We start from the raw sequence: 25,972 nt of genomic DNA on the forward strand, positions 1-25,972 counted from the left end.
ATCACTCAAACTAAGTGGTTTATCATTATATTTTTACTTACAGCTTTTATCTTTCTTTGGTGCCTCATATTTTAAGGTAATGACCTCTAATACAGTATTAGGAGAGCAGAGCAATTTTTTGGGAAATGTGGCCTAGATACCAAAAAAAACGTAATGTTAAAAGCCTGAGGACATGTAAAATTAAGAAAAAGCCCAATGAAAAATGTTTACACAAAATAGTCTAATTCTTTATAGATATGAAGTTATGTACAGAAACTAGCAAGAATTCCCTTCCTTCTGCCCTTTCTTCCCTCCCCTCCCCGCCACCCACACAGCTCCCATCTTGCTTTACCCTCCATCCACTGAGATGGAAAAAACCAGTTCTTACCCACCCCTCCACACCCCCATTCCCACCCCCACCCCCATCCCGCCTCCCTGTTCAATTCTGTGACTTCCGGGAGTGCCCATGCAGAGGTCAAAGCTGCCTGTGATTTTCCATTTACACTGACATGAATCTGGCAAGAAGGCAGGGGTTTCAGAGTTTGAGAGTCAGTCTGGTCTGTTGGAGAGCAGGACCTGACCCAGACCCCTGCTAAGTCGATACATGTCTGATGAATGAATGAACAGAAAAGGCGATGTCTTGCATTTTCATAGTTTTGAGACAAAACTTTTTTTTTTCTCATTTTCATCATTCTTTATCTTTACGCCTGTATGGCTGAAACTTCCTCCTGAGACAGTCCCAGCAATGAGTTGATCTGTCCTTCCTCTGCATAGTTTTCTGATAAATGAAATTTTAAAAAAGTCTTGGCAATGTGGTTCCTGGTTTAGGGTGTGTGACGAAGGGCACTTTTCATTTGATGTTCTGGGGAGTGGAGACTGCACGGGGCCTATGCTGACAGCAGCCTGAGAGCAGGGTGGGGTCCTGAGGTCTGGCTGCAGCGGGGAACCAGGAAGCTGTAGGAGTGGAGAGGAGGCGAGGGGGGCTGTTGGTGTACACGCTGAAGCTGGACTGGAGGCCTGCTTGCAGACGCTTCTGTGGGCAGCTCCTGGGGAGTTGGGTTTGGACAACTGAGGTGAACCAGGGAACCATCAGAATAGAATCTACAGCAAATTTTTATTGGCTGTCAGTTTTCCATAGGGTAGTGTATATGCTTCCATGCTAAAACCAGGGCTCTGTAACAACCTAGAGGGCTGGGAAGGGGAGGGAGGGAGGCTCAAGAGGGAGGGGACATTTGTATACCTATGGCTGATTCGTGTTGATGTATGGCAGAAACCAACGCAATATTGTAAAGCAATTATCCTTCCATTAAACATAAATAAATTTAAAAAGGAAAAAACAGAATCTACATAAGAAAACACCGGGGCAACAAACTAAAAGAAAGAAAGAAAAAAAAAAGAAAACACTGGGCAGTGGGATGGGACTCCTGGTCTCTGAAAGGAAGCTCTTTCCTCTGACCTCAGTGACGTGGTTTCAGTGGGTCCAACTCCTCACCCAGCTCAGAACCAGGTCCAGGCAGGCAGAGTAGGTGGCTTTCCTGTGACGTCACGGGCAGCAGTGACCCTATTTAAGGCTGAAGTTCTGATCCTGTAGGCTATGCCCTCTGTTCTTTTTTAAATAGATTAGGAGAGGGAAGGGGAAACCATGGGAACTTGAGACCAGGGGAGGGGAAAGTTACCTTCATGATTTATTCAAAGCGGGTTTATTTTGTGGCCAAAGTGTTTGGTTTGGCTGGTTTTCTTTTCAAGCTGATCCGGTGTTACTAAACCTTAAGAGTTTTAGTGAACTGTGAAGGAGAAGCTCAGAAACTCTTTACTGAGGTTGCTTAGCCCTATAGGGTGAAAAGCTTAAAACAAGAGGGCCCACCACACCAAAATGAGCCAGAAAATGAAGGCAGTACAGAGGAAAGAGAAGACAAACGATAGAGACTTCAGTTGTTAAGAGAATGTTTGTGTCCCTGGATCCTGCCGTGCTTGAAGTTAGAGTATCCCCAGGACCTTTCAGTTATGTGAACCAATAAATATCCTTCTTTGCTTAAGTTAAAACAAAAACAAAAGCAAGTGTTTTAGAGACTACTTGGTTGTGTGTTGCTCTCTGCCTCTTCCAGAAAGAAGAAATATGTCCTTAAATGGGACAGCCGGGGTTGTGGATGGTCTCTGGGTGCTCCCAGTGTGTGTGATCTTTCTGACAAGTACTGTGTTATTATCCCTACTTGACATTAGACTACAACAAAATATGTAAAGAAATAATGTGAAAAAGTCACTTAGATCTTAATAACTATGAGCTAGGTCATTTTGGAAACTTTCGTGTAAGTTTTTTGAGATTTTAATATACAGATATATCAGTGGCTACTTCAGAAGCATATTAAATCACCTAAGACTTTCCTTACATAATTTCATCTCAAAAGCCCTCAGCCAGAGGCCGAAAGGCAAACATCTGAAGACATGATGTAACAGTCATTGTGTTTCAAGCATGTAATCTTCCATAAAATCTGGATTTTATCTAAACGTCTTACAGTGGCTGATAGAGCAGGGCCGCAGAGTAGCACAGAATAAACACTTTGAGATGGGGCCAGTGGTACTATTAATCTGTAAATCTTTTCTTTTCACCCCATAGCAGTGGATACTTAGAAGTAATGAGAACATACAGTTTGAGCAAATAACAATGCAATGTTAGTTTGTAACAGAAATGCTCCTTAGTACCTGGAAGTGTTCCCCTAATGCCAAAACAGTAAAGAAAATTCCTGATTCTATGCCGGAGAGAACTGGAGCTTAATTCTTCTGCTGTAGATTTGCTTTCCTAATGTAGATTTACTGATGCACCACAAAGATGGGAAAGCTTTTGTTTTTTAACATATAGTATAAGAATTCGGTGTTCCCAGTACTTTAACTCCCACTTTCTCTTCCATGGGTTGTAAGAATTCAACCCCAGTAATTGTTTAAACATCATCTATTGTTTCTGGGTCATCCTTCTCATACCGCTTCCTCTGCTTGCAGTCAAGTCTTTCTGCAGCTGGTATTTTCTAAAAGGAATACTTTCTTACCCTACTTGAGCTTTTAGTAAACTCACAGTTTTGCCATAATGCAACCCTCCTTCTTCCCACCCCCCAAACACATCACTCCTTCTGTCTTTGGGCTGCTCCCCTTTCCACAGACACACCATCCACCTAGGTGCTCAAGGCTGAAGGTAGGAAGGTGTGTCCTCCTGAGCCATTTCACCCAAGCTCTGCCCATTTACCTCCGAAAAGTCTTTCTGGGAAGTGCATCCTTGTCAGCCACCGCTCTCATGCAGACCCCACAAGAGTGGTCCAGCCCTGGGTAGGGTTGGATTTCCTGTGACTAGAGGGATGAAGGGATGGCACATTATCCTGGTGGGCCTGCACCTGTCCCCAAGCAGAGCCTCTGATGGGACTGACGCTGAAGCCTGGCAACCCAAGGGATGCCCAGGTCTGCAGGGAGGGAGCACACATGCTGGGTACCAGGCCAAGTGCATTAGGAGCAAGAAGAAATTAAAAATGAGGAGCATATACTTCATATTTGCCCACTTCTGCTACCTTTCATTCTTTGTTGATCTAAATTTCCATCTGATGCCTTTTGCCTTCTGACTGAAGAACTTCCTTGAACACTTCTTATAGTGCAAATCTCCTGCCAGTGGGTATCTCAGTTTTAGTTTGGAGAATAAAATCTTTGACTCAAGTTTTGAATAATATTTTTGGTAGGTAGAGAAGACTAGGTTGAGTTTTTGCTTTTCCTGTGGCACACTGAAGGTCTTGCTCCACAGTCCTTTGGCTTCTATGGCTTCTCATGAGAAGTCTTGTGTTGTTCTCATTTTGGTTCCTCTTATGTAATTTGTCTTTTTCCCTCTGGCTGCTTGTAAGATTTTTCTCTTTACCAATGTTTTTCAGCAAATTCATTATGATTTGCCTTGGTATTCTTCCATGTCTCTATTTAACATATTCAATCTTTCCTCTAACTTCTTGAAAATACAGTTGTAACAGATGTTTTATGGTCCATGTCTGCTAATTAAATCATCTCTGTCATTTCTGGCTTTGTTTTTATTAATATACTTTTCCTTTTTTCCCTCATGTATCATGTTACTAGATTGTAGACATCTGCTAACTTAGATTAATGATCATAAACTATAGCAATGCCATTTCACGTTACATGCCTATAAGTTACCAACTAATAACATATATACACATAGCTCATCATATTTCAAAAGCTACTTAAAACATCTTTCATTAAAATTATGATTACATTTGCTGTTGGGATTACATTGTGCTTAAAAAGGACTAAAAATTATTCTGAATTTTCATTATCTGATCAAATAGTATTAACTTAATAATGAATTATTCTTGATACTTCCATAATATTTGTGTATAAAGTATTTTCCCAGTTTTACTGAGACATAATGGACATATAACACTGTATTCGTTTTAGGTATGCAACATGGTTTGACATATGTATACACTGTAAAATGATTACCATCATAAGTTCAGTTAACCTCTATCACCTCACACAGTTACAAACTTCTTTCCTTATGATGAAGTCTTTTACCATCTACTCTCTTAGGAACTTGCAAGCAAGCAATATGGTATTATTAACTATGAGCTTCCCCAGTGGCTGAGTGGTAAAGAAACACCTGCCAAGCAGGAGATGAGGGTTTGATCCACGGGTCAGGAAGGAAATGGCAACCCACTCCAGTATTCTTGCCTGTAAAATCCCATGGACAGAGGAGCCTGGCAGGCTACAGTCCACTGGGTCGCAAAGAGTTGGATACGACTTAGTGTCTAAACAACAATTATTAAGTACAGTCACCATGCTGTACCTTACATCTCCAGGACTTATTTATCTTTAATGTACATTTCTCTTGGCTGTTAGTCATGTTTTCTTCTTTGCACACTTGTTCACTCTGATTGGATTCCAACTGTTACGGATTTCACACTGTTGGTAATTCATTCATTTAGAGCGTGTTGCGCTTTGTCCTGACACACCATTAGGTCACCATAGATATTTGATCCTCTCAAGGCTTACTTTCAAGCTTTGTTAGGGTGGGTCTAGGGCAGCTTTTAGTCTAAAGCTAATTTAGCCACAATACTAAGGTGAGAAGGGCTTCTCTGGTGGCGCAGCAGTAAATAATCTACCTGCCAAGGCAGGAGACGCAGGTTCAATCCCCGGGTCAGGAAGACCCCCTGGAGGAGGAAATGGCAACCCACTCCAGGATTGTCTGGGAAATCCCACGGACAGAGGAGCCTGGCGGGCTACGGTCTATAGTGTCGCAAGCAGTCGGTGACAACTTAGCAGCTGAGCGCACGCACACACACACTCAGTAAGGTGAGAAACGTCTGAGGCCTCGGTCCATGCCCATGTCTTTCCCTTCTGGCTGGTGGGAAGGAGAACTTTTCGCAGTCTGCATGGGCTTCATGACTGCTGGTCCCCCCACCTCCTAAGCTCTCCCCAGAACCCTCAGAGCAGCACTCAGTCAGAGACCCATCTGCTGCAGTCCATGCTCCTCTGTTAGACTCTTTTCCTCCATTGCCCTTTCCCATGAATCCCAGCCACCTCAGCCTCCTGAAACTTCAGTCTCCATCTCCTCAACTCAGTGAGTCTGACATTCTCTTTGGGTCCCTCTGGCTGGACTGCAGCCTGAACACCACCCACTGTCCACACAACAAGTTGGAACCCTCACCAGTCTCTCATTACTGTTTTCCTTTCTCTGGGGCATCACACCCTGCAAGTCCACTAGCCAACACCCCAGTTTTTTTGTCCCGCATATATTGTGTCAGATTTTCTAGTGTTTATGGTGGGAGAATGATTTCCATGACAGCAATCCTTTGTGAGCAGACACAGAAGTTCCTTATAGTGTCATTTACATTTGCTTCTCTGGGGCCCAGACATCGGCCATTTTTATGGGAACTCTTGGCTTGGGTTCCTACACCATGTGGTGTTGCTGTAAATGTGGACCCCACGAGCATGCAGTGCTGGCTTCAGGAATCCATTAACTTTGTTTTTCTCCCAGAACTACAGCCAGGCAGATGGTAAGTTTTGTAGAGCTTCTCCATGTCAGTTGGTGATATTTTTTACTGTTCCTGTTTGTTTGCTTCTTTTTTCACTATCCCTGTTTTTTTGACTAAGCTACCTTTTGTGATGAGGTCTTGGTGTCCAGCTCCCCATGGCAAACAATCCGAGTTCACGCCTTTTGTTCTGGCATAGGTGTTAGAACTCCAGTCCCAGGCCCTAGGGGCTACATGTAGGTAAAATTAGTATTTTTGCACTATGAGTCTGTTCATATTTGATTTTTACATACTGGTAATGCTTCTGATCATTTATCTTAGTAACATCTTACGATTCTAATTAAACTGTTTAATTGATTGTTGTTTTATGTTGAAGTCTTACTAAGTTCATGTACTATTTGAGAACATATGAGAGAAATCAACATTTTCCATATTTATATGCTTAGTTTAATGGGTAAAGTTATTTAAGTTCTTGGAAAGTTTTCGTTGGTTAAGTCAGACAATAGTGTTACTTAAAATGAAAAGCAAATATATTAATTAGAATCCGGCGGCAATGCAGGAGACACAGGTTCAATCCCTGGGTTGGAAAGATCCCTGGAGGAGGAAATGGCAACACTCTAGTAGTCTTGCCTGGGAAATCCCATGGGCAGAGGAGGCTGGTGGGCTATGGTCCATGGGATCACAAAGAGTTGGACATGACTGAGCAACTGAACACACACACAATTTAACAAGTTAAAGGGAACTTATGTTATTAAAACACTCTTAAAATTAATATTTCAGTGGCTAATATTTTAAATTAGAAAAATAAGGTTTTAAAGTCAAACTTCAAGGGTTTAAGCCTTGGATTTTTAAATTTATTACTTCAATATTGTTGAATATTAACCTCCTAAAGCTAAACTTTGAATAGTCTCTTCTACGGATCTTCTAGATACCAACAGCGCACTGTTTTAGCCAAAGGACTTTAAATCAGAAGACATGTCACAAGAAGCGGCAAGAAAGGTGCAGTGGAGACCACCCAGCTAGGCAGCCAAAATGGTGAAACAAGAGAAGCACTGACGGGGGAGAGAGGGTGTGAACTGTTTATTAGGACCGAGAGGCTCCAGCTCACCAGCCGCCCACAGACGCACACTGCTACCATCAAAACACATGACATGGACTGGCCGGCCTAACAGCTGGTCTCATTTGGACGAGATGCCGACACATCACTGAGAACCGGGAGAGCTGATTGCTCAAAGGCCAGCCACGTCCACACAGCTCCACAGCACTTCCTCTGACCATCGGTCTACATCCCTCTGACTTTATTCTGGTCTCTGCCTTAAAACTATTTCCTAACATTTATGCTACCAATGTTATTTTCTTAATACAATTTGTGGATAAAGAAAAATGAGTAAAATGTCGCTATTTGGTGCTTTCTTACATGAACAAAGATTTGACAATTCCCCCGACACCCCCCAAAGCTGGCACAAAAATAGGGAATTGGAGGCTTCCTGGTGCTCAGCTCAAACCACCTGCACACACGTGATCCGAGGCAGCTGGGCGTGGCTCTTCCCTGCTCAGCCCCTCGACCCCCTTGCCCTCTGGTCACTTGGCCTTCTTGGTGCCCTTCTGGGGCTCTTCGGCCACGCTCCTGGCTTCCTCCTCTGGGATGAACACGCTGACGGTGAAGTCGCTGATTTCCGAGCCATACTTGTTCTTCACGACCAGCCCGTACTTGCCCGAGTCGGACGTCCTGACCCCGCTGATGGTGAAGTAGGCCGTCTTGCCAGCCTCGAACCTCAGGTTGCAGTGCTCGTCCGAGGCCAGGAGCTTCTCATTCTTCAGCCAGGAGACCTCCGGAGTCGGGTCGCCCCACACAATGCAAGTGAGGTTAAGCGCCTGCAAAACAGGTGTTAGGAGAGGGGAGGAGATGTATCAGATGTAACATCCACCTTGAGGCATCCTTCTGGGGGTCGACCTGACCGGATGGAGGACAAGCCTAAATTTGCCGGGCCAGGCTGTGTGCACCTGTGCAAGTTACATTTTGAAATCACACTCAAGGAGATTTCTCTGGGGCCTTGGTTTTCTGGCTTTGGGAGCACTTATGATCAAAGCCCCAAGAAGGCATTTGCTGCCAGTTCCCATAAACACACCGAGGCCTTCTGCTCTAAGGTGGCATTTTGGACCCTCTCAGTAGAGACATCTCTTCATTGTCATCATCTCCACCTGATTGCTTTTGCATTTTGTTTGTGTCACCGAGCCCAGCAGCAGAAGCTCTACAGCTGCTTCAATAATGTGACTCATTTTCATGTCCCATCTTCCTCACTTTATCTCTCCCCCCAAACCCACTCAAGCTGCTGCAGTTGCAAAGGTGCTCTGCCAAAATGCTCATTCCTAATATTTTATTATATTACCATCTGTGCTGAAAGCCTCTTCCTTTAAAAGGTCAATGTTTAGATCTATCAAATAATAGATTTCCTTTACCAAAATTTCCCCAGTAGTAACATTTTACAAAACTACAGCATAAAAGCACAACCAGGAGACTGATGCTGATATAATAGATTTTCCCTGTTTTCTTGTGCTTGTGTGTGTTTAGATCTATTCGGTTCTATCACCTGTCCAGGTTTGTGTATCCACCACATCAGACAGGATATAGAACATTTCCATTCCCACCACGATCCTTCCTGTGGTCCATTTATAACCACACGCACCTCCCCACTTCCAAGCTGGTTCCTAACTCCTGGCAACCACTAACCTGTTTTCCGTTTCTCAATTTTCATAACTTCCAAAGCATTATATAAATAGCATCATACAGCAGGTAACATTTCCAGAGTACCTTTTCCACTGAGCATAATCCCTTGCAGATTCATCCAAGTTATTGCAGGTGTCAACAGTTTGTCCCTTTCTGTTGCTCAGAAGGGTGCCATGGTATGCATATACCTGCGAGGGTCACCTGGGCTGTTTCTACTTTGATGCTATTATGAATAAAGCTGCTATGAACATTTGTGTGCATGTTTTCATGTGAGCATACATTTTAATCTCTCTGAGATAAATACCCAAGAGTACAATTGCTGGATGGTATGGTAAATGTATATTTCATTACTTTAAAAGATTACCAAGCTGTTTTCCTGAGCAGCTGTATAATTTTGGTCTATATATCCAACAGTCACGTAGGAGTGATCCAGTCTCTCTGCAGTTCCACCAGCATTTGTTGCTATCACTGTTTTATATTTTAGTAATTCTGATAGGTGTGTCATATTTCACTATGGTTTTAATTTATATTTCCCTGATGACCAAAGATGATGAATTTACTTCACATTTTAAGTTCCATTTTTTTTTTTTTAGAATTTTCCATCCTGGAGGAATTAATTTTTTAAAATTAATTTATTTTTTATTGAAGGATAATTGCTTTACAGAATTTTGCTGTTTTCTGTCAAACCCCAACAGGAATCAGCTATAGGTTTACATAATTTTATTAATTAATTTATTTTGACTGCACTGGGTCTTTGTTGCTGTGAGTGGGCTTTCTCTGGTTGCAGCAAGCAGGGGCTACTCGCTACTTGTGGTGCATGGGCTTCTCATTGCTGTGGCTTCTCCTGTTGCAGGGCATGGGCTCTAGAGTGTGTGGACTTCAGTAGTTGTGGCGTGTGGATTTAGTTGCCCTGCAGCATATGGGATCTTCCTGGACCAGAGAGTGAACCTGTGTCCCTGTAATGGCAGATGAATTCTTAACCACTGGACCACCAGGGAAGTCCTAAATTCCATTCTTGTATTTTTTTCTTACTGAAGTCCAGAAGTAATAAGAAAAAGAGCAGGGCTCACCATATACATGGAAAAGAATATCCTTCTATCTGGAAGGGCCTTATTGCCTCTTCCATAAGAGTATCATTTAGAATTGGGTAGATAGCAAGAAATTTATTTTCTTTCCATGATTAATTAGCACTTCTTATTGAATTATTCTGCAAACACATTTCAGGAAGAAAAATATGAGTCAAACTATTGCCATTAAGAGAAACTATTGCCATTGGAGAAGGCAACAGTAACCCACTCCAGTATTCTTTCCTGGAGAATTCCATGGACAGAGTAGCCTGGTGGGCTACAGTCCATGGGGTCGCAAAGAGTCAGACATGACTGAGTGACTAACACTTTCACTTTTTTCAGGGATGAAGAAAGTGAATTCAGGTTACACATGACATTTACTGCTCCTCAGAAAGATTATTATGGAGCAAACAAATATCAGTTTAAAATCAAATGGAAATAAATCAGTTTTCCGCTATGATAGAGACTATAGAGGGTCACAGAGCAGCACATTTCCTTTCAAAGATGAAGAATCCCATAGGTCAGCCCACTTTCCACTAGCGTTGGAGGTCGCTTCTTTCTTAAGTTATGTTTGTTGTATAGTTCTGATTGAACATTTTCTGCTTCTCCTGATTTTAAAGGGACATCACTTCTTGAAAGAGACTAAGAGGTCTACACATGCCCACATTAAACAAATGTACATCCTGATGCTTGGCCTACAAAACATCTTCAGATGAGTGGAAAAGTGATTACACTTTGAACCTTGTATGTGGCTATACTGAAGCCAGGCATGAGCAGCCATGGCATATGATGAAGATGGTGGGAACCAAGTCTGGGGCACTGGAACCCCTTTCCAGTGTGGAAGAGTGGGGACAGGAGTGCCCCGAACTTACCTTGCCCTCTTGGATGGTGACCACATCGGGGAGGCCACCCACCACCCGGGCGCGATCTGTAAGCACAGGCATTTCTGGTTAATTACTAAAACCAAAAGCACCAGCCATCACATGCACAGAGCCACCCAGCAGAACTCATGCTCCTAGTTAGTTTCCCTCTCCTTATAGTCACTGTATATCTGCTTTCACTATGCAAAATAAGCAAACGATCCTGCAATTTCTGAACTTTCATCTCCTTCACACACAGGTGCCTCTGTCTGGACCCGAGATCACATCACAATCTGCTCTGTAAACCCGGCCTGGGCCTCCTGCAGCTCAGTGAGCTTGGCCAGAGGGACCAGGGCAGAGCGTGGCCTCTTCCATGGGCTCCCCTCTGATTCAGAAAGGCTGCATAAGTGAAGGCTGTGTGCCGGGAGATCTGGAGGCTGGAGAAGACATGGGCTTTCCTCGGGACCTTCCCTAAAGAGCGTCCCTTTCTTGTTTCCAGGCAGTTCTTCAGATGTTCTGCAGGGCCCCTTTCTATGACTGAGGGGACGGGGTAGGAGGGGTGCTGAAATCCAGGGCTGACCACCCCACCCCCCACCCCCGCCACGCTTTGTGCTGAAGGTATGACAGCCTCGGTCCCAGGGAAGGACACCTTTCTGTCATTCATTCAGCACTAGTGCAGTGGCACCACCCTCTCCTTTTCAGCCTGCTTTAGTCACTGTGTGACTCTACACCCTCATTTCTATTATACATTCCCTTCTCCACTAAGTCAGGCTAAAGCTTTGAATGAGTCGACTGCCTTCTGCTGCTCATTCCATTGTACTTAACACCACCCGTGGGCCTGACCCACTGCCTGGCCCCCTGTATCTCTTACTGGATGGTGCTAGGTGAGACATGTCAGTATGAGGACCTCAATCTCCCCATGTTGCGGGGGGGCCTTGCATTAAACCCGTGGATATGAAGCTTGTCTAGTCTGCTCCCTGGTGTACATGGGATTCATCCTGACTTTAGTGAAGACAGTTTGGCCTTCACTTGCATTATTGGGTCAACATGGAAGATTTTGTTAGAATAAAGTGTTCTGTACAATCATTTAAGAACAAGAATCTAGACAGGCTCTCAGGTCTCTTCTGGCTCTAAGATACTGTGGTCCAGAGACCTCAGGAAGAAGCTCATGGAGCAGAGGGAGGGTCTGCTTCTTGTCCACAGGAGAGTTCAAGAGAGGGGAGAGACGATCAGCAGACAGTCTCACTCCTCCTCCTCCTCCTGGTTCCCGTCCCTGAGTTCAGGACTGACTCTACAACCACAACCTTCAGTGGTTTTCAAATTCTGCCTCCACCCTGAGAAAGAGCCTGAATCATCACGGTAGTTCACCCGTTACTCCTGGGATCCTGTAGACCCCGGAATTCTGTAGAATCCTCTGTGTGTGAAGCACGGTTGAGAGGGGTCGGGAGAGAGCACATTTCTGCGGACACAGGCTTGACCGCTGGGTCAGGGCCACTCAGCCCTACTTGGTCTTTCAGAAAAATGGGACCACTTGTTGGGGGACCAGCTATAGTGATTTACATACCAATCTACAAGTTTCATTAATATTGTTTCTTTTCCTTAACATATTGGCATGGCCAAAAAGCTTGTTCAGGTTTTTCCATTACATCTTACGGAAAAATCCCAAAGGAATTTTTTGGCCAACTCAATATATACACTTTTCTGACACAGGGTGCCTGCTGCAAGCGATGAAAAACCTACTGTGTGATTTGCAGCCCAGAGATTTTTCATGTTGAGGCTGAGAGCCATTTTAACAGTGTAACCTGAGACCTCCTTTTTCCAGACAGTCTTACTCAAGAGACTGAAGGGTAACACATGTGGCACACCTAAGGTTTTAAATATATATATATATATAGAAATGAAAGAAAAGGAAAAAAAATGCTTTCAGTCTCCTCCATCTGCAGTAATAATAGAAAAAGAAAAGTTGTATTTTGAAGCCACACTAGGAATAAACTCAAAGGGGTTTACTTACTTTTCTCGGCGATGGCAGCTTGTCTGTGGTTGAGAGAAACAAACAAACACGCAAACAAAGAAGGGTTTTGTTTTAGTGTTATTGCCAAGTAGCCAACCCCAACTGCATTTCTGTTTCTGCTGCTCAGCAAAGCAGCGGGAAGTGCTGCCCCGCCTGCATTTGCCCCAATACAGGGCCCTCTGCCCCATTGACGCAGACGGGAAGGAGCACGGGTCAGAGACAAGGGTGCCCGTGGGGGCGTCATTGGGAAAGGGGGGGACTTACTTCAATCTCTGGAATTCCGCAAAGGCTTCATCGTACGCTTAAAGAGAAAAAAACAGAAGTTAGAATTTTCTCACCCAGAACTGGCCACACACAGGGGCCTATGAGAGCTCAAAATGTGAGCGCAGTATAATCAGTCCAGACCTGACGTGGTGGGCTTCGAAGCAGGCTGCACCCGAGCAGTCCCTATGGCTCAAAAGCTTAACAAGAGAAGCAAATACTTTCTAGGTAGGAAGCATGAAATAGTGGATTTTAGAAGCTCTCAATTCAGTGAGAAGACTTCAACCCTCCAAACAGAAAAGCAAAGTTTCACTCAGCCAAAGACGGAATGGGATGAAACTGCTCAATGTTGTGTGGCAGCCTGGATGGGAGCGGGGTTTGGGGGGGAATGGATACATGCATATGTATCGCTGAATCAATTCATTGTTCACCTGAAACTATCACAACATTGTTTGTTAATCGGCCATGTGCTAGTCACTCAGTTGTATGCAACTCTTTGTGACCCCGTGGACTGTAGCCCACCAGCCTCCTCTGTTCACGGAATTCTCCAGGCAGGAATACTGGAGTGGGTTGCCATTCTCTTCTCCTGGGGATCTTCCTGACCCAGGAATCGAAGCCGGGTCTCCTGCATTGCAGGCAAATTCTTCACCATCTGAGCCACCAGGGAAGCCCCCAGTACAAAATAAAAAGTTGTTTTTTGTCTTTTTTTTTTTAAAAAGATGGAATGGGAAGAAAGGTCTGCTTCAAATATGGATTGGTACTGTTAAAAATCCTGAGCAACAGAAAAGCTTTCCTCTCATTAAATCATCCTGGATGTCATAGACAGTTAAACACTCTGTTCTGTGGTCCGGCCTGTCCGTTTGCAGTAGATCACAGCATGTGCCAGTGCTAGCCTGAAGCACTGCTTCTATGCTATGCAGGAGACGAAATAAAAGAGACAGAAACAAAGAAATGAGAGTTCTAAAATAATTTTTTTTTCTGAGCCTACAGAGTAAGGGACTTTGAAGACCTCAGGCAAAAATACAGCTTCATTTTTGAATCTCTCTCACCTGGTCTTTAAGCTCCCCTGTGGTCTGGGTCTGGGAATCGCAACATTTTACGTCTAGAAAATATGTACATAAAACCAGCCTGCCCCCTTTTACAGATGGGAAAAATCAGCACAAAGCCAGGCTTACAGGCTCTGGAGGTGGACAGCTGGGCTAAATAGGCTACTTAGGGCTGCTCTTCTTGCTCACATCACACAAGAAGACAGCCTGGCTGAGCTAGTGTGTTTCCTGCAGGGGACCATGCTGGTCAGACAACCTAAGGAATCTTGTTTGAGGGGGATTTGAGAGTTGGGTAGTTAAACGAGCTTCAGTGGGCAGAGAGTAAAAGCAAATTTAAATAAGTTTTGAGTGGGATGAACTGGGAGAGTAGCATTGACATACATACACTACCTAGTGTAAAACAGCTAGTGGGAACCTGCTATAAAGTACAGGAAGCCTCCATCCTTTTAAAAACAGCCCACATCTTCCACAGCTGATGCTGTTGAATCGTGATGCTGGAGAAGACTCTTGAGAGACCCTTGGACAGCAAGGAGATCAAACCAGTCAATCTTAAAGGAATGCAACCCTGAATATTCACTGGAAGGACTGATGCTAAAGCTGAAGCTTCAATGCTTTGGTCACTTGATGCAAAGAGTTGACTCATTGGAAAAGACCTTGATGCTGGGAAAGATTGAGGGCAGTGGGAGAAGGGGGCGACAGAGGATGACATGATTGGATGGCATCACCGACTCAATGGACATGAGTTTGAGCAAACTCTGGGAGGTGGTGAAGGACAGGGAAGCCAGGCATACTGTAGTCCATGGGGTCACAAAGAGTTGGACATGACTTAGCAACTGAATAATAGCAATAGCAATCTCCACTGTAGGTTCTAACCTGCAGAGCATCTGTTTACCTTGTCCAGAAAGGTCCACCATCTTCTGGTGTCCGGTTTTACCGTCAAAGAGCTCCATCACGTACTTGCCCTTGTCGTTGGGGGTAGGCTCGTTGATTTGCAGCCAAATCTGTTCCCCGGTGACCCCACTCTTAACTCTGTCTGAGTACTTAATAGGAGTCCCACTGTTTTGATCAAAAGAAAACCTTGTTATCGGTGGCTTCCATCCAGAGCTTACCTTTAATTTGTCTTATATTGAAGGTCTTATCATCGAGTTTCACAGACTTTCAGAATAACAGGAGATCCTCACATGCTCTTCTGTTTCAGAGAAATTATGGGCCCTGAATCACAGAACAAGGATTCCAAGGCCTGGGGTGGTGGGGGTCTGGCAGTCTGCACATTGACCTCCCAATAGTGGTATGGGACTCAGATTGTAGCACCAGTACTTCTCAGGGGTATTAATTATCTTTGTTTCTGCTTGGGTTTATTTGTAGAACTAAGGGAATCTTTAAACAGAAAAGGCCAAACTCCACATATTATTACTGCACGTCTCACACAGATGGTCTATGGCTATAAATGGGGTTTTTACAGACTAGTTAAAAACAGATCTAAGGAGGTTCATCTGTGGCTGATATCTATTGACACACGTGGTTACAAAGCTATTTAAGACAAATGTAAATATGTGCTCAGCAGTCAGGCCAAGAATAAATGAGAAGCAGAGTTGCTGTCAAAATGAATGAGGCACCTACTCTGACCCTGGATGTGTGTCTCCTCCTATTCTGTAGCTGGTCTTACGCAGACCTGCACGTCGTCTTCTTTATAAGACAGTAAAAGCAAATAGAGCACTTGGATCTGACAGTCTAGAGACACTACTGTTAAAGATGAAATGTGAGAAGAAAGGCGGAAGCAGTGTAGTCTCAGGGCCTCCCTGGGGGCCCAGACGGTAAAGAATCCGCCTGCAACGCAGGAGAGCCAGGCTCAATCCCTGGGTCAGGAAGATCCCCTGGGGAAGGGAATGGCAGCCCACTCCAGTATTCTTGCCTAGAGAATTCCATGGACAGAGGAGCCTGGTGGGCTACAGTCCTTGGAATTGTAAAAAGTCGGACACAACTGAGCAATTCACACACACACACAATGTACTCTCAATGACGTTAAATTCTATGAAAAGTTCATAAACATGTGAGGAAATAGAAAAAAGTAAGTAGTAGCTGTAGATCTTCCTGATCCCGGGATCGAACCTGGGTCTCCCTCCTGCATTGCAGGCAGATTCTTTACCATCTGAGCCACCAGGGAAGACAAAGAAAAAATAAGGTAGTATACAAAACTACTTTTTTACAGCAACAATTATGCATGGAGAAAAGACTGGAAGTTTCCTCAAAATGTTCAGACTGTGGCTAGGAAAGCCATGGGTGGTATCATATTATAAACTCTTTCTAATTTTAGTATGATAGTATATATATTTTCTAAAACAAACGTATTGTGTTTGGGGTTATAATAAATAAAATGAACTTAAAAAAACAAAAAAACAAAAAACTCCACCAGAAATTTCAGATATCAAATAAATATTCAGCATTTTTCTTATATACCACATTCTTTAAAAGATATTAAAATTAAAATGCCATAAAACATAGGGTAAAGGAACCCAGCTGTGGCCATAGACTTTAGCCTGAGCAATATATATGTATATGTCCTAGAGAGTTAGAAAGGCAGCCAGTTCTCTGCTTTGCTGTGGTAAGTCTTGAGTTCTTCTATCTCTGGCTAACATGCATAATGGACTTTCCCATGGCACAATGGTAAAGAATCTGCCTGTCAAAGCAGGAGATGCAAGAGATATACACTTGATTCCTGGGTCTGTAAGATCCCCCAGAGAACAGAATGGCAACCCTCTCCAGTATTCTTGCCTGGAAAGTTCCATGGACAGAGGAACCTGGTGGAATACAGTCCACAGGATCACATAATAGTACCTGACGTTTGTAAAGCATGTCACGGTTTTCAAAGTGTGATTAATTCTCTCATTGAGTCCATTAGTGTTATGAGTTAGAACAGGTATTACTGCTCCTATTTTATATGAGGGAAACCTGAGTTTCAGAAAATTGCCTAACAGCCAAGGAAAGAGAGGAGCAAAGTCAAGATCCAAACCCATTTTCAGGTTTTTTTTCATCACACGGCATACTTACATAAACACAGGGAGAACAATTGGTCCTTGGTTCCTGGACCTTTTACAGTCACATGTCTGTGTGCACACAAAACACTCATGTAGCTGACACACCAAACAGTGTATGAAGCTTATGCCTTACTAGTCTGACAGCAGTTTCCTTAAAACCCAATGTTCTAATTTTGGGGAACATGTAATTCTATTAGAGATGAGGTAAAGCCTTTTGACTGATGATTCAATTAATCGATCTTCTCTTGTTCTTCAGATGGATATATTAGAATGCCCTGGATGTCACAGAGGAATTTCCTAGAATCTGATCTATTTTACCTTATAATCACTTTCCTAAAATGTATTCTGTGAGAAATAGAACAAATGAATGAAACTCCAGGCATTCAAAGTGGAATTTCACTTGTTTTCATTTTTTTAAAAAAGAATTCACGAAATCAATAGTAACAACAATAAACCTAACAAAATGCTGTTCTGCATAACAGTAAAGTCATTTTCAAGAAAACACAAATGAATGCTTCATGGGACCCAGTTCTGGTGAAACTGAACTAGATTGAACATCTAGACCTTTAATGAAACTTGAATCCAGAGTAGTACTATGACGGAGGAGCTCTGGAGCCAGGCTTCCTGGTTTCAGCCCTTCACCTATCACAGAGTTGACAACCTCAGGCTGGTCACCTCCCAGAGCCTGAGCTTCCTAGTCACTAAAGTGAGAAGTACCCATCTCACAGACTTTGAATATTAAATGATTTCATACCTCTAAAGGGCTTGGAGCAGTGCCCAGCATATTGTAAATGTCCACTGAGAAATGGACTATTCTTGCCATATTAGTAAACAAGGAAGTCACGCCATGAGTGATCACAGCCCTTCAAATGTGAATTTCTGAGCCTGGAGGGCACCCAGGAAGGAGAACAATAGCTGGGATCAATACCATGAGGCTGCAACCACTCCCTACAGGTGAGCACTGAGGAGCTCAGGATGTGAAAAATGCAAGATACTGCCCCCAGATAGCTGAGATACATATGAAAGGAATGATTTCAGTAAGAGCAGACTCTTGCATCTTCCCATATAGAGAAAAGCACTAAATTCCTTAACTTGAGATATCTGGTTTTCTTAAATTTACAAAAATACTTCTGATGTTCAGACTACTTTCTCTTTGTTGCAGATCCCCACACCTCCTCAGAACAGTTCTCTCAGGGCTACTTGAGAAGCTGCCTCCCAGGCTTAAGTCCTAAAAATTTGCAGCAAATAAAACATAACTCTCAACTTTTAGGTTGTGACTATTTTTTAAGCCAACACCACTGAAGGGAAGCTCTAAGTAAACGCTGTTGTTTGACTCCTCCCAGGGAGCCACAATGACCTTCGGCTCGGCAGGGCACACAAGGACTTTGTAAATGAGTGTCCACCGCACACCAAGAGTGGATGAAGGTGGATGTGCCTCACTGGTTTCTGTGGCAACCTGCTGGCCTCTCTCAGCTTGGAAATTTCAGTGAAGCACAGAGGTCGAGGACCCTCTCAGTGGTGTAAATGGGAGGCCAGGTTTGACTAAGAAACCTACTTCAGGCTTTGGAATCCCCAAGGAGAACTTGAATGAAATCCCTCCACAGTTGCACAAAGGAAGCCTGGGATTAGAATGGATCTTCAGGCTCAATCTAGTTCAAATACACATTCCCAAAGTCATCTTGAGATCGCCAAAGCCTTCTGAGGAAACACGCTAATGCCCTACTATGCCAAACTGCTACAATGACAATGACGATAAAATCAGGCACCGCTTTGGATCAGGCTTCTGGGGTCAATGAGCTTTAAGTCACGCAACAGGAAACTTGGTGCAGGCTGCTGCAGTTTTGTCCAGAGCACAGCACAGGTTAGGTGTGTTTGGAAAGACCAGACAAGAACCTGGCAAAGCGTGATTGTGTGGAGGTGGAGGTAATGTTACAGAGGCATCTACAAATTGTGATTTGAGAAGGGGGCGACAGAGGATGAGATGGTTGGATGGTATCACCGACTCAATGACATGAGTTTGAGCAAACTCTGGGAGATAGTGGAGGACAGAGGAACCTAGCATGCTGCAGTCCACGGGGTCGCAAAGAGTCAGACACAACTGAGCGACTGAACAGCAACAGATCACAGAGACAGATGCTCCAAGCCACGACTGGCCTCACCACATCCATGCTAAGGGAGAGTGCTAACCTCCCACTGAAGGGATGGCCTGGATGTTTCTGTCCTACCCTTCTCAACATCAGACCTGAGAAGTAAGAAGACTCCTTACCTGAGTGCAGCAGAGAGCTGCTGTTTGCCCCAGTCCTTCCTCTGAGTGGAGAAAGGACGTCCATACAGCAGTTAGGTTTTTATTCACTTACTTGTGGGACCAGTTAACTTTCAGATCATCCACGTAGTAAGTAACAAAAGAGTATAGCCGGATGCCCTCAGCTGTGCTCTGGATCTTCAGATCTGTTGCAGACAAAGCTGCCAGAAGAAAACACGTATTTAACACACCAGTAAGCCCATCCCAGGCTTCCCAGGTGGCTCAGTGGTAAAGAATTCCCCTGCCAATGCAGGAGACACAGGTTCAATCCCTGAGTCGGGAAGATTCCCTGGAGAAGGAAATGGCAACCCATTCCAGTATTCTTGCTGGAGAAGTCCATGGACAGAGGAGCCTGAGGTGCTACAGTCCAAGGGGTCACAAAGAATCAGACATGACTGAACAAAACCAAGCCCACCCCAGAGAATAAGGAAGTATTGCCTCGTGAGAACTTACCTATTGTTCTACATACTTCAGTCATTAGCTCTTTAAAGGCTGTGGAAAGAGATTCACAAAGCTTTAGCATAAAAATACTCAATGTCAAGTTCAATCTCACACTATTAGTCACATACACTCTCAAAAGCATCCTGTCACAAGATGGACTTATTGACCAATTGGTAATACAAGCTCTTTGGTCAGAGAACTCAATTGTTACAAAGTTTTAAAAGATCTCTGCTCCTATTTTGATATTTTTGTTCCCTTGAATTCTTTGTAAACTGTCACCATATTTACATTCTAGAGAAAGAGCCACAGTGAGAATCCCAGGAACATTTTTTGCTTTAGAATTCCCTTTTTCCTAAGTCCCAGGAAGGCTTCCTTTACATTAGAGGAATTGATACCACATAGGTAGGTATCAATTCACAGTGAATTAACCATTTAAGTTCTCTGATATTTCTCAGCCTAATTAACGCCTTTTGCCAATAAACAAAAAGCACATTTAGTCCTGCCTCCACCAAGAGTAGGAAGGTAAAATCGAAGTCAGACTTCTGTTGTTCGTCAGCAATGTTGTTAAAGATCTTGCTCAGGAACAAAACTGGAAATGTAGGTGTCCCATGTAGGTTTTCTTTATCATGATATAATTGTCATCAGAAGTTTTGGGAAAATGGAAATTGTTTTCTTGCTCTGCTACTAACTGAGAGGCTTTGCAGTCCATGTATAACCTTTCTTTCCACCTTTTAAATAGTGGATTATTTTGAGACATGCTTTTCATGGTAGTATTTGATCCTGAAACAGTCTTCATAGGTTTGAAACAAAAATGATGATTGATATTGAAAACAGACCTCTAGTGGATTGTCGACTATACATTCTCTGAGGATCAAAACTACATTTCTGACTTGAAAGGAAGACTAAAAGTGAAGCTTTTGCTTTTAATAAAATTCGCTCTGCTGTAATGGCAATTAAAACAAAACCTATGGACAAAAGATGAGCATGACTTGAATCACCCAGCTCAGTCTCACTTAGAATTCTGGTCACTAATGTATGGAACACACAGAATCGACCCCAGTGGACTGACCTTCATCCACAAGCTTCAATCTGCTCTTATCTTTTCCTCTGTCGTCTTTCAGGACAACTTCATAAATCCCAGCATCTTTCTTGGAAAACTAAGGGGAGAAGAGATACATCACACTGCAGCTTATTGTAGCCTCAGGATATGGCATTTGCATTTTTCAGGACCCATGATTTATAGAACTGCCATCAAAACACACTGAACAAGCATTCAGCCATGTGAGCAATGACCAGTTCCCAGAGGGACTATCCATCAAAACTGGGCTAGCCAGCAGCACAGAGTTTCCACCCTCTAAGGTGACAATTCACTTGAGGCTTAAAGTCCTCATCCTTTGCTCTGCCTTTATTTTAAAAACTAATGAGCACATGTATTTGAAAGGTAGCTTCTTTTAGACAAGAAGTAAATAAAAATCTACATTGAAATAAACACTATGTCTGATTATCTCTGTACCTTTAGGGAACGAGTTGAAGCTGAAAAGGGACAAAGAACAATCCGCTTAACTGCCCTGCCACTCTCCCATCTATGAGAAAAACTAGCTCAGAGTTATGGTGTCCTGCCAACACTGTTTGGGTGTCTGACAAACACTCACTTATCACAAAGTGAGAGAAGCTTTGTGTTTTTACTGCTTGCTTTTTGGGTGACGTCAGGGCAAGGATCTATGCCCAGGGCAAAGGAACACATAATCTAGTCTCTGTATTTTGGAAGAACGTAGGGTACAGAAGTAATATGCTACATTTTATATTTATAGTCACCTACCTCTGTTATAAGGAGGGTACATATGCCATCCTTAAAGTCATGCTTTTCATCCACTGAAATCTCCCTATCATCTTTGTACCATATGATACTAGTCTCTTTCTTAATATTCGCCACCTAGGAGAAGAATAGTAGTTATACTTCTCAAGATAAAGGAATGCTATTCTTATGAAATTAAATAATTCTTAATGTAGCATTGGATATAAGAAAAGGTAGAGATTTCAAGAGAAATCAACTGAAAGCTGTTTTAACTGTTAGAGTTTAGAATAAAATAGATACAAAAGAATAAATGTAAATCAATAGCATCTTTATTTCCAGCAGAAAAAAATAGACTTTAAAATCATCTCATGGACAAGAAAGCATGGAAGTATACAAACTAACATACAGACTTAAGTAAAATATAAAAATTTGAAATCCAAAGGAAGACAAATCCCATTAGATTAAAATAATAGTCTGTGTCACAAAGACAAATGACTTTATCAAGGTATCAGAATGTAGAAATCCCTATCTATAGCTAACTACTTTTGTAAGATAAATGAAGCTTTGCAGATAAATGCAAAGGGGAAATACGGTTAAGAAATCTTTTAAATTAAATATTTTTCCAATTTTATTGAGATATAATTGATATAATATTGCATATGTCTAGTGTATATGGAGAAGGCAATGGCTAGCCACTCCAGTACTCTTGCCTAGAAAATCCCATGGATGGAGGAGCCTGGTAGGCTGCGGTCCGTGGGGTCGCTAAGGGTCGGACACAACTGAGCGACTTCACTTTCACTTTCACACATTGGAGAAGGAAATGGCAACCCACTCCAGTGTTCTTGCCTGGAGAATCCCAGGGACGGGGGAGCCTGGTGGACTGCCGTCTATGGGGTCACACAGAGTCGGACACGACTGAAGTGACTTAGCAGCAGCAGTGTATACAACATAATGATTTGATATATGCATTTTTGCAAAATGATTACTGCAGTAAGTTTAGTTAGCATCCATCAAGTATGGTTTAATAAATTAGTCGCTTAGCAATTTTTAGGAAATTCATCTAAATCCTATATCTATACATCATCTCACAAATTTCAAATGGGCTAAATGACTTCATATGCTTAAAGGGATCTTAAGCTTTATCTATGATGTTAGAATCTTTTATTAGGGAGAGTATATTCATGTATTTCTTATATAGTTAAGACTGTATGAAAAAGTAAAGACTTTATACCAATCAAGAAAACAATTTCAGGGACTTCCCTGGTGGTCCAGTGATTAAGAACCCATGTTCCAATGCAGGAGATGCAGGTTTGATCCCTGGTTGGGGAACTAAGATCTCACGTGCTGCAAAGTGCGGGGCAGCAGGTGTAGGGGGAGGGTTAGTGAGGGGTGAGCAAGCAATGCACGAGGCTTTTGGGGGGCAGTAAAAATACTCTGTATGATATAATAATGATGTATACAGGTTTTTATACATTTGTGCAAACTCATAGAGCGAACCAGAATGTAAACTATGGACTTTGGGTGATGATGTGTCCATGTGGGTTCATCAGTTGTAACACTTGTACCATTTTGGTGGGCGTGTTGATAATGAAGGAGGCTATGTACGTATAGGGACAATGGTAAGTGGGAAATCTGTGTATCTTTCCCTTCAATTTTTCCCTGAACCTAAAACTGCTTTTTTTTTTTAAAAAAGTCTTAATAAAAAATAAGGTCTGTTTTTATTAACTAGGGCATGTATGATGAATTAAAACAATCATCTTGACTTTCCATATTTTTGTATTGTTTTATTTTAAATATTTCTTACCAACCAACAATTATAGTAACATTCAACAGTAAGGGCATATCACTTATCATTTTGGTGCAAATGATAAGAGATAAGAGGAGATAAGAATGGAGAAGATAAATTGATCTTCCTTTTCTTCTCACATTCTATTTTATCTTTATTCTCTTTGTATCAAATTATTAAAAATTTATCTACTTCTTACCTTGCATTTTAATAGTACATTACATTCACCAGTCACTTCCCAGCTCAAATACTCAGCGAAATGTGGACCTATAAAATTTTAATGACATCAGCAAACAGCAATGTTAATCATGAATGCAAAAGTCCAAACTCATTCTTAAATTCTAAGTTGATTTATGTTTAAAGTGAAATTTTTGAAATTAAAGATTTAGTTTTTAAATATTTTAAAATGTGTAATAAAATGTATAATATTTTAATCATTTATAATGATAAATATTTTCAATTATTTTTATTGTGAGGACATTATTAACAAAACAATAATATTCATTTTAGTTTGTATTGGAAATAACCTTAGAATATTTTGTTCAAGAAATTGAAGATTTTTTCTTTATTCACTGCCTACTTTTACCTTGTTTCCTGATCCATTCTTGACGCTGGAATTCAGCTTCTTTCTGGAGCTTTTTATAAACTGAAAATCGAAAAACAAAGAAATATGAAATAGAGTTGGGCGGTATAAGTGTACATGCCAGTCACTGTGCTAAGTTATTTACATTCATTATTATAACACTCACATCAGACCACCCTATTTGTTTTCATTATTCATAGATGAAGAAAAAGGCTTAGGAAGGCTAAGAAACTTATTCAAGGTCATGAAGTCAGGAAACAGTCAAATAACTTTGGCTACTGCAAAAGTAGAGACCTGGCCAGCGTTTCCACTACTTTATTAAACACTACATTTTAAATCTTGGTGATTTCCACACTGGCTTATAATAGCTACCATATAACCAAGTTGTAATGGATGATTAACTGATTTGACATGCTCTGCTCATGCATATTTTTCTTCTTCATTTAAGTAATTTAAAGCAGGTACACATTACAAGAGAGTTTCATAGTTTCTGAGACATAATACAGTCTGGGTTGTATTGTAGTATCCTTCACTGGAGAATTTTAGTAATAACTATTTGTTTATATATGAGATAATTTAAGTGCAGTCTTGCCTGTGGGCCAGTGATAACTTTGGTGTCCTTTTAAATTAACTTTCATTTCTAGGAAATAAAGTACTATGGAAAGTATTAGCTGTAAATTGCACTTTGAACACTGGAATCCAATCAAGAAATAATTCCCGCTTCTCCCACGTGACTACTTTCCTGTGGTGGGGTATTTACATTGAAGGAAGTAGCAAAGGCTTTCAGATAATATTCCACAGAACTCTCACCATCTCCAATGAGAACAAGGGTAGAATGGCCAGTTGCTCTTCCGTCTTGAACCTGGAAGGTATATGTGCCTTCATCCTCATCCTGTAGTTTTTCCATAAACATTTCAATTATACCAGTGTTTCGGTCAATATGCATCTTATATTTCTTCAGTGTGAAAAGGAAAAGAAAGGAAATATGTGAGATAGATAGGATGATAATAAGCCATGTAAAATAAACACACAAACTCCAAAGTATCATAATCTAATAAAATTCCTCGTTAACACTTTTTTAATGAGCAGTTTCAAAATCCTGTATCCAGAAAAATCAAAATATGTGGAATCTCTGACTTTGACCAGAATTGATTATTAAAAGTCTGACATTTACTTTTTTAAATATAACTAAAGTTTCATTACCCTGAATCACAAAATGTTATTAAAAAGTTGTTTTTAGATCCCCATTTTACTTGGGTAATATGATACAGTCAATCTATATTTCCTTTCACATTCCCACTTGTGAAATGATTTAAACCCCCCACCCCACGTTCAGTGGTTTTTATTACAAATTATCTGCATTATAATAGGGCTTTCCCAGCCCTATTAGACATCCTATAACAATATGTTTAAAAATCTAAAAAGTATAAAACCCACCGGTCCTTCAAAAATCTCCTTTTCGTTAAATATGTAGTTGACTTTGGCATTGGCAGACAGCTTCTCAGCCTGCATCCAGAACCGGACCTGGCCTTTCTCCAAAATTTCCACTGCCAATTCTGATTTAACTGGGACCGCTGTGAGAAATAAAATAAGAGTAGTAATTATATTGATGACCAATTGTATTGTATAGATTTTTTCAACAAGTGGAAAACAATAGAAGTAGTGATATAACACCTTGTTCTTGTGAAGTGGAGGCAGTGAGAGCACTGTAGGAAAACTTGCTATGGAGGTACAGTAGAACTGGGTTCTCATCCTGACTATCACAGATGTCGTAACTAAAAATGAGGGAGATGACCTTATCTTCTAAGGTCATTCAGCTAACCTTTGTGACTTTCTACTGTTAGCTTTGGTTAGGATTCAGTTCAGTTCAGTCGCTCAGTTGGGTCTAACTCTTTGCAAACCCATGGACTGCAGCACACCAGGCCTCCCTGTACCAACTCCCAGAGTTTCCTCAAACTCGTGTCCATTGAGTCAATGATGCCATACAACCATCTCATCCTCTGTCGTCCCCTTCTCCTCCCACCTTCAATCTTTCCCAGCATCAGGGTCTTTTCCAGTGAGTCAGTT

The 25,972-nt window shown here is 42.0% G+C and overlaps 1 protein-coding gene across 2 annotated transcripts in view; it reads right to left on the reverse strand.

Annotated features, from left to right (window-relative positions):
• Nucleotides 1–6,414: 6,414 nt before the first annotated feature.
• Nucleotides 6,415–25,972, reverse strand: part of MYOM1 (myomesin 1) — a 123,879-nt gene continuing 104,321 nt past the window's right edge. For both annotated transcript variants that reach the window (XM_088833416.1, XM_055417149.2), the window contains 13 exons: nt 25,343–25,479; nt 24,716–24,860; nt 23,909–23,968; nt 23,522–23,589; nt 21,561–21,674; nt 20,811–20,898; nt 19,754–19,792; nt 19,356–19,461; nt 14,856–15,019; nt 12,921–12,957; nt 12,657–12,679; nt 10,658–10,713; nt 6,415–7,865 (listed from right to left, as the gene is read on the reverse strand). In XM_088833416.1, the coding sequence (XP_088689542.1) occupies nt 7,572–7,865; nt 10,658–10,713; nt 12,657–12,679; nt 12,921–12,957; nt 14,856–15,019; nt 19,356–19,461; nt 19,754–19,792; nt 20,811–20,898; nt 21,561–21,674; nt 23,522–23,589; nt 23,909–23,968; nt 24,716–24,860; nt 25,343–25,479 (1,331 nt within the window). In that variant the 3' untranslated portion in view covers nt 6,415–7,571. The remainder of the gene's footprint in view (nt 7,866–10,657; nt 10,714–12,656; nt 12,680–12,920; nt 12,958–14,855; nt 15,020–19,355; nt 19,462–19,753; nt 19,793–20,810; nt 20,899–21,560; nt 21,675–23,521; nt 23,590–23,908; nt 23,969–24,715; nt 24,861–25,342; nt 25,480–25,972) is intronic.

This window comes from Moschus berezovskii, chromosome 28 (genome assembly GCF_049115385.1).
Source record: "Moschus berezovskii isolate FMDL1 chromosome 28, NW_MosBer_1.0, whole genome shotgun sequence".
NCBI classification, from domain to species: domain Eukaryota; kingdom Metazoa; phylum Chordata; class Mammalia; order Artiodactyla; family Moschidae; genus Moschus; species Moschus berezovskii.